Source organism: Erigeron canadensis, chromosome 4 (genome assembly GCF_010389155.1).
Source record: "Erigeron canadensis isolate Cc75 chromosome 4, C_canadensis_v1, whole genome shotgun sequence".
Lineage (NCBI taxonomy): Eukaryota > Viridiplantae > Streptophyta > Magnoliopsida > Asterales > Asteraceae > Erigeron > Erigeron canadensis.
In genome coordinates this window covers 26,261,004-26,273,037 of record NC_057764.1, presented here as the reverse complement: position 1 = coordinate 26,273,037, position 12,034 = coordinate 26,261,004, and the positions used below count along the sequence as shown (strand labels likewise).

The following is a 12,034-nucleotide window of genomic DNA, read 5'->3' as shown; positions in this document are numbered from 1 at the left end:
GTTTCATCAATTATAAGATCAGTTTTGCTAGTGATAACTCTAATAAAAAAAAAATGAGTATTTTATTGTTAGGAAATTTAAGGGTCGTCGTTATTTTGAACTTGAAGTTTAGTTTGTAAATCGAATGAAGTTAAATTAACAGTTTAAAACACTATGTGGTAACGGCCCACATTTAGATTGAGCTGCTTACATTGCATTGGGCTGGACTAGAAATATTGATTTGGGCTGGAATTCCATTTTACTTGCTTTAACAGTATTATTTTCTAAGAATTACTTAATTTTCGAATACAACAATTAATTTAATACGTAGTATAACAAATTAACCAGTATGAAACGATATTTGTCAATTTTCTATCTAATATCATTAAACATCGGCGGTATAGCTTTCCCGTAATCCTTTTTGATGTATTTGAGGCAAGACACCTACATTGCATCCTGCAATATAATGATCATGAAAGATTAAAAATTAAGAGTGATAAAATAGAAGAAGAAAATAATTAACAACATTGCCAAGTAATTAATGAAAGGGGAAAAAGAAAATACTTTGCAGTCGAAGTTCTTATCAATGAGAGGGTATTTCAAATCGACCTCACATTGCACAATAAGAAGTTGTAAGAGGTGTGGATCATAATCGGGTATTGATGTCCAAAGTTCCTGTATACACTTGCAAAGTCCCACACGATCGTCTTTAGTTTTCCCCATCGTTTTCAACTTCCCTATGCCCGTACAACATTGTTTTGATGCCTTTCCAGTTGAAAAGAAAGGATAACACGGTTCTAACGAGTCACGAACTGCTGGAATACATGATTGTTGTGCCATCACTATCAAATATTTCCATGACCCTAGTAGTAGAATGTATATAGCAACAATTGATCGTATGCGATTATTGCAATCCATTATTAATTGTTGAATTTGGCAAATTTTGTACATAATGTTGTCTAGTCTAGATATATATTGGAGTTATTATAACTTTGTCAACCGATGTTGTCATGCACTTGGTGTGTTTTCATAACAATTTCGACAAGATGTCGTATAAATCATTTGAACCCATCGTAAGTGTTTTGCCGTATATAATTACCAAATACTCTTGTTATACGCATGCGTTACACGAATTATATTTTGTAAAATAACTAAATGCAATATTTAAGTTTGCCACTAGAAAATAATTTTTGCGAATATTTAGATACGAAATGAATGTAAGGATCAATAATGTACTTATTTCATTTTGGGTTTGCTAGATAATAATAGCTCTATTTAAGTTGCGTAACATATTTGTACATTATAGTAAATTTTTAAAGATGAATTTTTGATATGAGAAATACAACTTTTCATGCATATTAACATATTAACTATGGGTAGTTTTTTAATTAATTTCACAATAGTTCCATAATTTGCATATAGACATGCGGGTGAAAATACATACTTAAGCATCCAAATATCATTGTTAATTTTCTCAAAGTTTTCCTTTTTAGAAAATGAAAAACAAACCGTAACGGTATCACTACGATAATCTAAGCCCAACAGCAGGGATTGAAGCCCACTAGTTTTGTTTATTCCGGGCCCCTAAGCATAATCCAAATAACTAGTCCCTTATAAATTTATCAGCTATTCAGCTTGGAGCCTTGGACTTTAGCATAACTAAACCCACATAACCAATAGCAGTTTGGCCCAATTGACTTCTGTTTTTATCTTTTACGTGCTAGATAAGTAGTTACAAAGTTTGGCCCAATGGTATTACCAATATCTATGGTATTGTTCTACATCAAATAAGTGAAAAGTATATATAAGGTATACCAAAGTAGTTATTTTTCAGCATGTGATCTTAAGTCTTAACTAATGAATTCGGTTAAGTTTGTTTAGACTTACATTTGCATGAAAGTGAGACAAAAATAAGAACATACCAAATGCATGATACGGCTTTCGTCACATTTTAAATTGTACGTACAATTAAATTGGCTACATATATATACCATCATATATGATACTTTTCTATTGATCATATATATCAGAATACAAATGTGAGACAAATCAAACTTGTAACGATCGACTTCTTCACCATTAAATTAAGAATGGATCGTATTCGCATAATGTGGGCAATCACAATTATTGGTGCAATATTGATCTCGTCGAAGCTGATGGTTGTCTTTGCCGTCCCATCATGTTCAATGGTTGCTCCGATGTTGCCTTCATGCTTAGGCTTCATAGAAGGTCTAGAGCCATCGGGCATGTGTTGTTCGACAGTCAAGTACCTCAAAGACTTGGGCAAAACCAAAAATGATCGTGTAGCTATTTGCGAATGCTTGAAACAAGCCACAAGAATGATTAGTTATGATCCAAAACGAATCCCTCTTTTATCCAAGAAATGTGGTGTTCACTCAAAACTACCTCCGGTTGATAAGGATTACGATTGCTCAAGGTAATGCAATGTTTAATTAATTTGTTGATTACAATATTATAGATGCAAAATGAAAATCCATTATCCACGGAAGTAAAAATCCAAAGTTAGACAAAATTTAAAGATCTATAAGAAAAAATTAAAAATCAATGAATTTTTTTTAACAAACAGTACATGAGGTCATTGATTTTTATTTTTATGTTACATAGTAAACGTTACATGGTTTATTAAAAGTGTTGGTTACACATTAGAAGGTGAAACACTGATGAGTTTTTTTCTTTTTCTTTTTTTTTTTTTCATTTGAAAGTTAATAGGTTTGTGTGTATCTGTACACTAATGATGTTTTATTTTCAGGGTGAGATAGGAATGGAGGGTGGATTTGATGGATATCATGCACCAATGATGTGCTTATATATGTAATTATGTAATAAGGCTGTCTTTCAATAATCGTATGTGCATATTATATTACTAGCACGTTACCGGCGCAATGCGGCGGTAATCGTTGTGACGACGACGTGGTGGTGGGGCGATTGTTAGTGGCGAAGACGGTGTCGAGTGTTGTAAGTTATTGATGTAAATATAATTGATATAAAAGGTTAATGGAGATATTTTGAAAGATATATAATTTATTGTATAATTTAATTATTAATGTAAGTGGTTAGTGTTGATAAAAACATTTTAAGAGGTATTATGTGTAAATATTGCACAAATTTCAACATTTCCATAAATAAAGAGCTATTTTTTTATAATATAATATAAATATATACTAATAATAGTGAACAGAGTGAATAGTAACCTCCTACATGTCGGTTTACTATTTGTATGTATCGCATACGGTACCATTACTCAGATATGATTTTGTCATATTATATCCTGTTCGGGTTTGTTGCTATGGGTTATTTTTTGGTTTCTTTCATTCCATATTTTTTTACTTTTAGACTTCCTACTATTATATTGAAAAATTTTCCACATATTTTTCATTTTATGTTTTCTAACTAATGTATTGAAATTTTTATTTCACTTTATTATGGCCACTTCCGTATCACTATTTGAATTTTTCCACATCAAATCCTGCTTGAGTTTTTAACTAATATATTGAAACATTTTATTCAACTTTTTATCCGTATCATTATTTGGATTTTATCATATCGCATTCCTATCTCTTTCGGGTCATTTCTTAGTTTTTTGCAAAAACAATTTCTCTACGTTTTCCAACTAATATATTTAAAACTTTAATTTATTTTTTTTCCCATTTTTTACTTTTTGTTTATTGTATATATTTTATATATGTATTTGATAATGCTAAAATTTTAAAGGCGGTATTGTTTTTAAAGTAAATATCTATTTCACATGTCAAATTATTAATTAAAAGGTTTCAATGCAAATATAATAAATAAACACAACCATTTTAACACGACTACTAAGGTTCACGTTGGAGTGAACAGTAACAGCCTACATGGCGGTTTACTATTTTTCCGTATCGCACACGATACCATTACTCATATTTTGTCATATTACATCATGTTCGGGTTTTCTGCTACAGGTTATTTCTTGGTTTTTCTATATTTTTACTTTAAGTATTTCAGTAAATTTAAAAGGATTTTGACCTTTGAGTTAAAATTAAGGGTTAAAATTTAAAAATGATTATTCAATAATTAAAATTTATTTAACTTTATTCCTCTAAGTTATTAATAATTGTAAGTTATTAATAATTCTAAGTTATTAATAATTCGAAGTCTTCACCCAACAAAAATTGCAAAAACAACCAAATTACGTGGGCCATTCATTCATTTGTTACACGGCATGTCATTTTGGTTTCTTTAGACCATCATTAACTATGTACTCGTACTATTTTTACTTAAATTTTTTTTTTTTTTACGTCTGTAACCACTCAGTCCATTCATGTTTTGTTTTTATATCCATAACTTTTTACATTCAAATCTAGTACCTTACTAAACTCACCAAAAGATTACAATATACTCAATAAAAAAAATTGAACTTAAAAAGTTTAAAAAGAAAAGAAAAGACCCACCAACTTCATGTTTTCCTTTCCATTTTACTTACTTTAGTATTTCTTCAAGCTCCTTTCTCCCATAGACGAGGGTTTAATCTTTATCAAATGTAAGTTCACTCTCTATTAACTTTTTGGTGGTGTAAGAAAATCTGTTTGTTTTTCGTTTTTTGGGTAGCCAGCTCGATTTGAAATATCCGACTTAAATAACCGATTACTAATGTAGGGTATGTTTGGCACAAAAGTTTCGAGTTGGGACTGCAATTAGGGGATTGGAGCTAGAGCTTAGAAATTGGGGCATGAGGTTAGAGGCTGGGGTTTCTATTTCAACCATTCTTATATAAATCTTTATTTTAAAGACCTTTACGAGCTTTTAGAAGTTTTTTGAAAATTATAATTTCAAATGAATATCCAAACAAGGTTTAAAGCTAAGAAGCCCTGCTCTTTGTATGGTAAAAAAAATGCATTGGGTATGACAAAAAGAACAAAACAAAACTCCAATAACTATATTAAAAAGGGGCCCAAAACTATTTAAAAATCGACAATGTCACATTTTTGTTTATAAATTATTAATATTAGTACTCATGTAAAAGTAAATTTAAAAAATGTACTCACAAATAAAAGGAAAAAAATTGAATACAGTGTTGTTTTTTTTTTCAAGTAAAAGAAAGTTCATTTCAAAGCTTTGCCAATGAAAATAACAAATTGCAATCCTACAAGTTATCCTAACTAGTCATGTTTAGTCATAATATGGTAATCTTAACCTTTAAATTAAATAAAAATCAAGGGCCAACTTGATTTTCATACAAACATCAAGATTTTTTTTTAACTTTGACTCAAGTTGAGAATCCCCTCCCATTTTTGTTTCATTCATAGCACATTCCGAAAGTCAAATGTGAACACTGTAGAAAATGTTTGGAGCAGTACGTTCATCACGAGAGCTTCACAGGAAGCTTCCTTCTTATTAATTTAGTTATTCGGCATTTTACTGGTTTTAGACGACTTAGTTCATGTTTGGTCGTCTTTTTTAATTTGATTTCCATTTGCCGTCTATATATAATATATGTGTGTGTGTTTATATAATTGTAAATGTTTTTTGTTTGTCCGTTGAGTCAAAATTTCAGGAAAAATTGACCCAAGAAGTAATGGACGTGTGACTTCTTTGTAGTTTATGGATTTTTATCTGATCAGGTAATCTTATTTATAAGCCCATGTTAATATGTTATACTTATCGGTTATATTATTATATACTCGTATTATATGTCATTTATGATTTATGTAGCAATGAATGGTAAATGTAATCAGATTTAGTTAGTACAAAAGTTAGAATTGTATGCAAACACAGCTGCTATTGAATTTTTCAAATTTTGTACTTGTGGGGTATTTTTCACTGGATTCCGGAAGTTGCAAAAGGAAGGATTTCCGGAAAAAGTCACATAAACCTTTATTCGCCAAAGTATCATAACCGGTACAAAATTTGAAAGTTCCATGTCCGAAAGAATATAAATCCGTCCCCTCATCTTTTTTAGGATTTTTAGGATCAATGGCAATATTTTGATGACCCATATCATTTAAAAAATATAGAAAAAAATATAATGGTTTTACTAGAAATGATAAACAAATTAAAGAAAAAGGCTTAACGCGAAGAGGATGGGTATCTTATTGCCGATTACTCCAATTACTCCCTGCCTTGGCCGCTTTGACCCCCGAGTACTCCCCGAATAGGCCTGACCACTCTCAACTCCCTAGTCAACCGACGTGGGAGCGTTTAGTGACTTCTGCAACCTTGATTTTAGACATCAATAAAGTTGGTACCTTTTATCGTTGCTTAGGTAAAAGAAAGTAGATTACCAGGTTTCTATTAAATCGAAGAAATTGGTATGAAGAAGTAATTTTTGAGGTTTCACTTGAGATAAATTGTAGTAATAAAGTTCAAGATAAGAAATCCCGTAAAGTTAGCATGATTTAATTCTCTTACTAGCATACTCTGCTTCTCTTTCAGTGTTTCAACTTTCAAATATGACAAGTAGAACTACCCTTTTGGATGGAATTAATCTCATTTTGACCTTCAAGAATGTTACCTGATAACCAAAACCTGATAAAAATCCGGGTTACAGGTTTGGTCACTTGGTCTGTTCAGGTTTGGCAATGTGGCCTGAATAATGTCTTAAATAGCTAGGCTAGTGGGCTGTTCAGGATAGGTTATGGCTGCTCAATTGAGCCTATATACTAAACAGAAGTTAGAAGCAGGCCCAATTCATGAAACTGTGCTGTGGTCTTATTTGAAAGCAAAAAAGAAACAGAAACATTGGTGCATTATGTAAGGAAACTAGATTATAAACACATGTGTTAGAATAATTTGTGTTAGTTCTAGGCGTAACCGCGTTGTATTTTCAAACTTCACATTAGCTTTTATAGATGATGGATTCTTGAACACCAGGTTGCAATTTTTTGAATTTATGCTTATAATAAGGAGATTGTATATAGTTTATAATCTTGTGAGGAAATTTTGAAGATTAAGCTCATTTTAGGTAAGCTCGTTAGCATAAACCCAAGATTTCTCTTAAAGATTAAATCTGGTAACTTCGAGAGATAAACATATCCAACTAGTAGTGACAAACAAAATTACATTAGTGAGCCCTGCAACAGAAATCTATATCATTGTATGTCGCCTGGTGTATCTGATGGATATCATAGTCTCACACATAATAATGTTAATGGTAGCAGAAATATACTTCTCAAGTTACTATAAGAGTGGATCGAATTCCTTTCACTATTCTAATATGTTGCTTCCGTTTTCTTTTCCTTAAAGTGTATATTATTCTAACTTCATTGTGGTTCCTACATCTCGTAAAGTTGATTCAGTATTCGGAGACTTATCTGCAGTAGTTAAAGAGGACACGAGAAATAAGTTTACACTTTACAGGCTCAAGTATTGTTATTGACGATCGAGAGGAGAGTTTTGGTAACCTTTCAATGAAGTTTTTTGATCCAGATAGTGAATTTATTCTGCATTGGAACAAAACATTTTTATTATGCTCTGTTTTTGCACTATCCTTGGATCCTTTGTTTTTCTATATACCTGTAATTGATGGTACCCAAAAGTGCCTAGATGTAGACCGTAGATTGGAGATCACTGTGTGTGTCCTTCGTTCATTCGCAGACATATTATATGTTATTCATATCATTATCCAGTTCAGAACTGCGCATGTTCCTCGTTATAATCATTTACTTGGAAAAAGAGAATTTATAGATGAACCTTATTATGTGGCAAGACGTTACCTAACATCTTACTTCATCATTGATGTTTTAGCAGCTCTTCCCCTTCCACAGGTATTTCTATTCACTATTCTTATATGACCCTGTATTATGTAAATTATGTTAGCTTATGATGCATGTGGTAAGATCAAACTCACTTAGTTTCTGAAATAAATCTCTGAACATGCCCATCTAGTCAGATCATATCTATTAATGTATAACGTCTTTGTAATTTTTTTGCAGTTTGCAGTTTTGGTAATCATCCCAAACTTACATGGGCCAGCCTCGTTACTGACAAAAAAACTTTTAAAGTTCATTATCTTGTCTCAAAACATCCCTCGAGTTGCTCGGACCGCCTTGTTCTATCATAAGGTAACCAAAGTTACTGGTTTCCTGACCGAAAAAGCATGGGCTGGAGCTGGTTTTAACTTTTTTCTCTATGTGCTAGCTAGCCATGTAAGTATTAGTTCATGTATATTCTCTTAAATACTTTAGATATAGATAGTCCAGAAAATGTATCTTGGGAATGTATTTTACGTTTATCCATGAAAAATGATGAGAAGTTTTTGTGTTGTTAAAGTAACACAGATTTTTATAAGCAGGTAGTTGGAGCCCTCTGGTACTTGTTTGCAATAGAAAGCGAACTTAGATGCTGGAATATCGCATGTCAAAGTCATAACTGTCACACCAAGTATTTATTTTGTGAGGAAGGCCGTGTGGGAGATTATGGATTCCTGAACACTTCTTGCCCTCTTCTCGAACGAAATGAAATTAAAGATTCAACAAAGTTTGATTTTGGGATATACCTTGATGCTCTTCAAACTCGAGTGTTAGAAACCAGGGACTTCCGCCAAAAAGTTTTGTATTGTTCTTGGTGGGGTTTGCAGAGTCTAAGGTTAGCAATCAGTTAATATCCTACTCTATTGTTTACTTACAGTCCTACTCAGACTTCGATGGTTCAAAATCTTCTTAAAGCGACATTTAAATGTGAGACATTGATTCATAATATATTTAAAAAATTGCAATTAAATTTAATGTTATGAACTTTTTGGTTCAATGGATGCTATATTAAAGCTGAAGAATCTTCTCTTGTGATCCAGTTCTGTTGGTCAAGGCCTAAAAGCAAGCACTTTCTATGGGGAGATTCTATTTGCCGACTTTATTGCGATTATTGGGCTGGTTCTATTTGCTTTGCTTATAGGCAACATGCAGGTTTGCATACTTCTCTAATTTGGTCTTGTTCACGATTTAATATATCTTTGTTTATACTAGCACGTTACCCGCGCAATGCGGCGGTGATCGTGGCGGCGACGATGTGGTGGCAGGTGCGACGGTTGGTGACAGATGAGGCGTCGATTGGTGTAGATTATTGATATAAAGGGTTAATGGAGATATTTTAAAAAATAAAGGATTGATAGTGTAACGTAATCATTAATGTTAAGGGGTAAATATCTGAGTGCTAAGTGAAAATATTATATATTTTAAGGGTAGTAGATTAAAATATTACATAGAAGGGCATTTTAGACATTGGGGGTATTTTCTTTAATAAGTAGCATAGAAGTATAGATATCTAGGCATTCTATTTTATGTTCATGTGTACTGTTGACTGTTGTGACTTGATCTTAGAATGTTATGAATCCCGCTCATCGCATCATCTTTTCTTTCAACAGCAAACTCACAAGTCACACCTTACACTCCTGTCTCAATTGGGACTTGAACCCACAACCACTTGGTTGACGGGGAACCTTATATACACCTCGGATACTCCTGGGACAACAAACGCCTGTTCGTCACATTTTCATATCACTTGTCAATACATAGATGAAGTTGAACTATAGTCTATCAGTGAAATACAGTTCCTACTTTATTGGATTCATTGGCTAATCTTTCAGTTCAAATTCTACAGAGATATTTGCAGTCTTTCTCAAACTTGACTCTTAGAGTGGAGGAGATGAAAGAAAAAAGGCAAGAAGCCGAGGAGCTCATGTCACATTTTTCCCTCTCTGAGGAGTTAAGGCAGCGAGTTAGGAGACACAAGCAATACAAATGGAAAATCACTAGGGGAGTTGAGTTAGAGTCCTTTGTCAGAGACCTTCCTCGGGACTTGAGGAGGGATATAAAACGTCATCTGTGCTTATTATCACTAAGAAGAGTAAGTCATACATCGTATTTGTGTCATATATTTGAATAATATCTGATGTAGATGAAAAGATAAGAACTGCCCTTATAACTGCAGGTACCGCTGTTTAACCATATGGATGAACATTTATTGGATGCTATGTGTGAGCGTTTAAATCCAGTTCATTACACAGAGCATAGCTACTTAGCCAGAGAGGGTGATCCGGTGCCTGAAATGCTCTTCATCACTCGTGGTGAGGTAGTAAGTATAACAACTGATGGTGGAAGAATGGGCTTTTTCAACTCTATTAACCTCAAAGCCGGTGACTTTTGTGGGGAGGAGCTTCTCACATGGGCATTAGATCCTACAACTAAGCGAATTCCTTTCTCTACTAGAACTGTGAAAACAATTACAAAAGTTGAAGCTTTTGCTCTCGTGGCTGATGATCTCATGTTTGTGGCATCCCAATTTAGACGTCTTCATAGCAGGATTATCCAGCATACTTTTAGGTAATCAGATAGTTGACTGATTAAGGATCGCTATATGATTACGCTGGGACTGTCTTTTGCTATTTCACTCTCTTTGTAATCAAAACTAATATCAACCAAATCATGAGACAGATTTGAAAGAAAACTCAAAAATAGCTTGGATTTGTATTTATTTTCAGGTTCTACTCACAGCAGTGGAGGACATGGGCAGCTTGCTACATACAGGCTGCTTGGCGTGGACACTGTAAAAGAAAGCTGACTATGATGTTGGAGGCACGAGAATGTAGACTGCAGGATGCCTTGGCCAGCAGCAAAGAGACTTCCACCCTCAGCGTCGGTGCCTCCATCTATGTGTCAAGATTTTCCTCCAATGCATTACGTATCTTAAGACGGAATCATATGTCAACACCTAAGTTGGAGTTGCTTCTTCCGAAGCCAGCTTAGCCTGATTTTGATTACGATGCGACAATTGTTACAGTTAGGTAAAGTCATACATTCTTGTAGCTTTTTCCTTAAAAGTATATTATGTAACCTGATAGGAGCACCAAAATCTAAAATGTATCCAACTCGTTACATTTCTATGTTATGTGTTACCAACTTTTAATAGTAAATCCGGACAATTTGGATGGATATTGGTAAACTTATTCCATTTTTGGTGAGTCACCGAGCATGAGCTTCATGCGATGTGTGCTCTGACTACCATGACGGTATATGGGACCCACCTACTTACTGTTTTTCTACATTATTAATTGAAGAAAATCATTTTTAAAACATTTAAATTCTTTATTGATTTGTGATTTGAAGATTACTGATCAAATTCTGATTATGATGTTTGATTTATTTATAGGACAAATATGTAAGAAGCTGGTAGGTTCAAGCGTCAAAATTTGAAGAGTATCAGCTTGGAAGTCCCTTGGTAGAAGATGCTAGTATTAAATTAGGAGGGGCAAATGTGTAGATATGCCTTACATATATAAAGAATACATAGATTACCATTTACCACATACTCTTGCTCCTTTGATTTATCACTTTCCACATACTCTAATCTAAAGTTATTTTATTATAGTGAAGGTTAACCCAGTTTAATATGGTTTTAATACTTAAAAAGTGAAGGGTGTGGTTGATACTATGTCAAATTTTGGCATGGTGCTAGCCAATAACATGACAGTTCCTTCTTAGTATGTTGAAATGGTTTGGATTCATGCATAATATGTCATATGTGTAGAACAACACAACAATACAACAATAACAATACTCAATCCATATATAAACGGATATGGGGCCATTTTGCAATATGTATATGTACATGTATGTAAAATGTGTGCATATCTATCTTCCCAAAATGTGTGTTTTAAAAAAAAACTCATAGTACGCTTGTAAATTTTTGTAACATAACAGCTCAACACCAAGAGTCAAACAATGAGTCTTCCTTATAATACAAAAAAAATAATGGGAGACTAAATAAAATTAAAAAAAAAAAAAACATAGTGAATGAATGAATGAATTGTGATCGGGCATAACCATAACCATAACCATAACCTTCAAGTTACATCTTTGGTAAGTGAAAACAAAAAAAAACAAAAAAACAAAAAAAAAACAAATAACAAAATAGAAATAGACTTACATTTTTATCTATTTTTGTTCGTGAACAACGTCGAAGACTCGAAGATATCAAATTGACCCTTAAATATGTTTAAGAAAGTCCTTGTTGGTTTATTTAGCAGCAGTGGACGAATCGAGACAAGAAAAATACTGTTAGGAAT

The 12,034-nt window shown here is 33.0% G+C and overlaps 2 protein-coding genes across 2 annotated transcripts; both read left to right on the top strand.

Annotated features, from left to right (window-relative positions):
- Positions 1 to 2,069: 2,069 nt before the first annotated feature.
- Positions 2,070 to 2,759, top strand: LOC122597250 (non-specific lipid-transfer protein-like). The gene is made up of 2 exons (XM_043769865.1): positions 2,070 to 2,416; positions 2,750 to 2,759. The coding sequence occupies exons 1-2, from the start codon at positions 2,070 to 2,072 to the stop codon at positions 2,757 to 2,759; spliced, it is 357 nt and encodes a 118-aa protein (XP_043625800.1).
- Positions 2,760 to 6,960: 4,201 nt separating this feature from the next.
- On the top strand, positions 6,961 to 11,278 carry LOC122596322 (cyclic nucleotide-gated ion channel 1-like). Its single transcript, XM_043768874.1, has 8 exons — positions 6,961 to 7,739; positions 7,908 to 8,120; positions 8,267 to 8,559; positions 8,765 to 8,876; positions 9,571 to 9,816; positions 9,901 to 10,292; positions 10,451 to 10,753; positions 11,119 to 11,278. The coding sequence occupies exons 1-7, from the start codon at positions 7,383 to 7,385 to the stop codon at positions 10,713 to 10,715; spliced, it is 1,878 nt and encodes a 625-aa protein (XP_043624809.1). The 5' UTR covers positions 6,961 to 7,382; the 3' UTR covers positions 10,716 to 10,753; positions 11,119 to 11,278.
- The last annotated feature ends 756 nt before the right edge of the window (positions 11,279 to 12,034 follow it).

Bases quoted from the DNA above. Each gene is read 5' to 3' on its own strand.
- LOC122597250 (XM_043769865.1), top strand. From the start codon at position 2,070: ATGGATCGTATTCGCATAATGTGGGCAATCACAATTATTGGTGCAATA.
- LOC122596322 (XM_043768874.1), top strand. From the start codon at position 7,383: ATGAAGTTTTTTGATCCAGATAGTGAATTTATTCTGCATTGGAACAAA. The intron at 8,560-8,764 runs GTTAGCAATCAG...CTTGTGATCCAG, and splicing joins TGGGGTTTGCAGAGTCTAAG to TTCTGTTGGTCAAGGCCTAA. The intron at 10,293-10,450 runs GTAATCAGATAG...ATTTATTTTCAG, and splicing joins ATTATCCAGCATACTTTTAG to GTTCTACTCACAGCAGTGGA.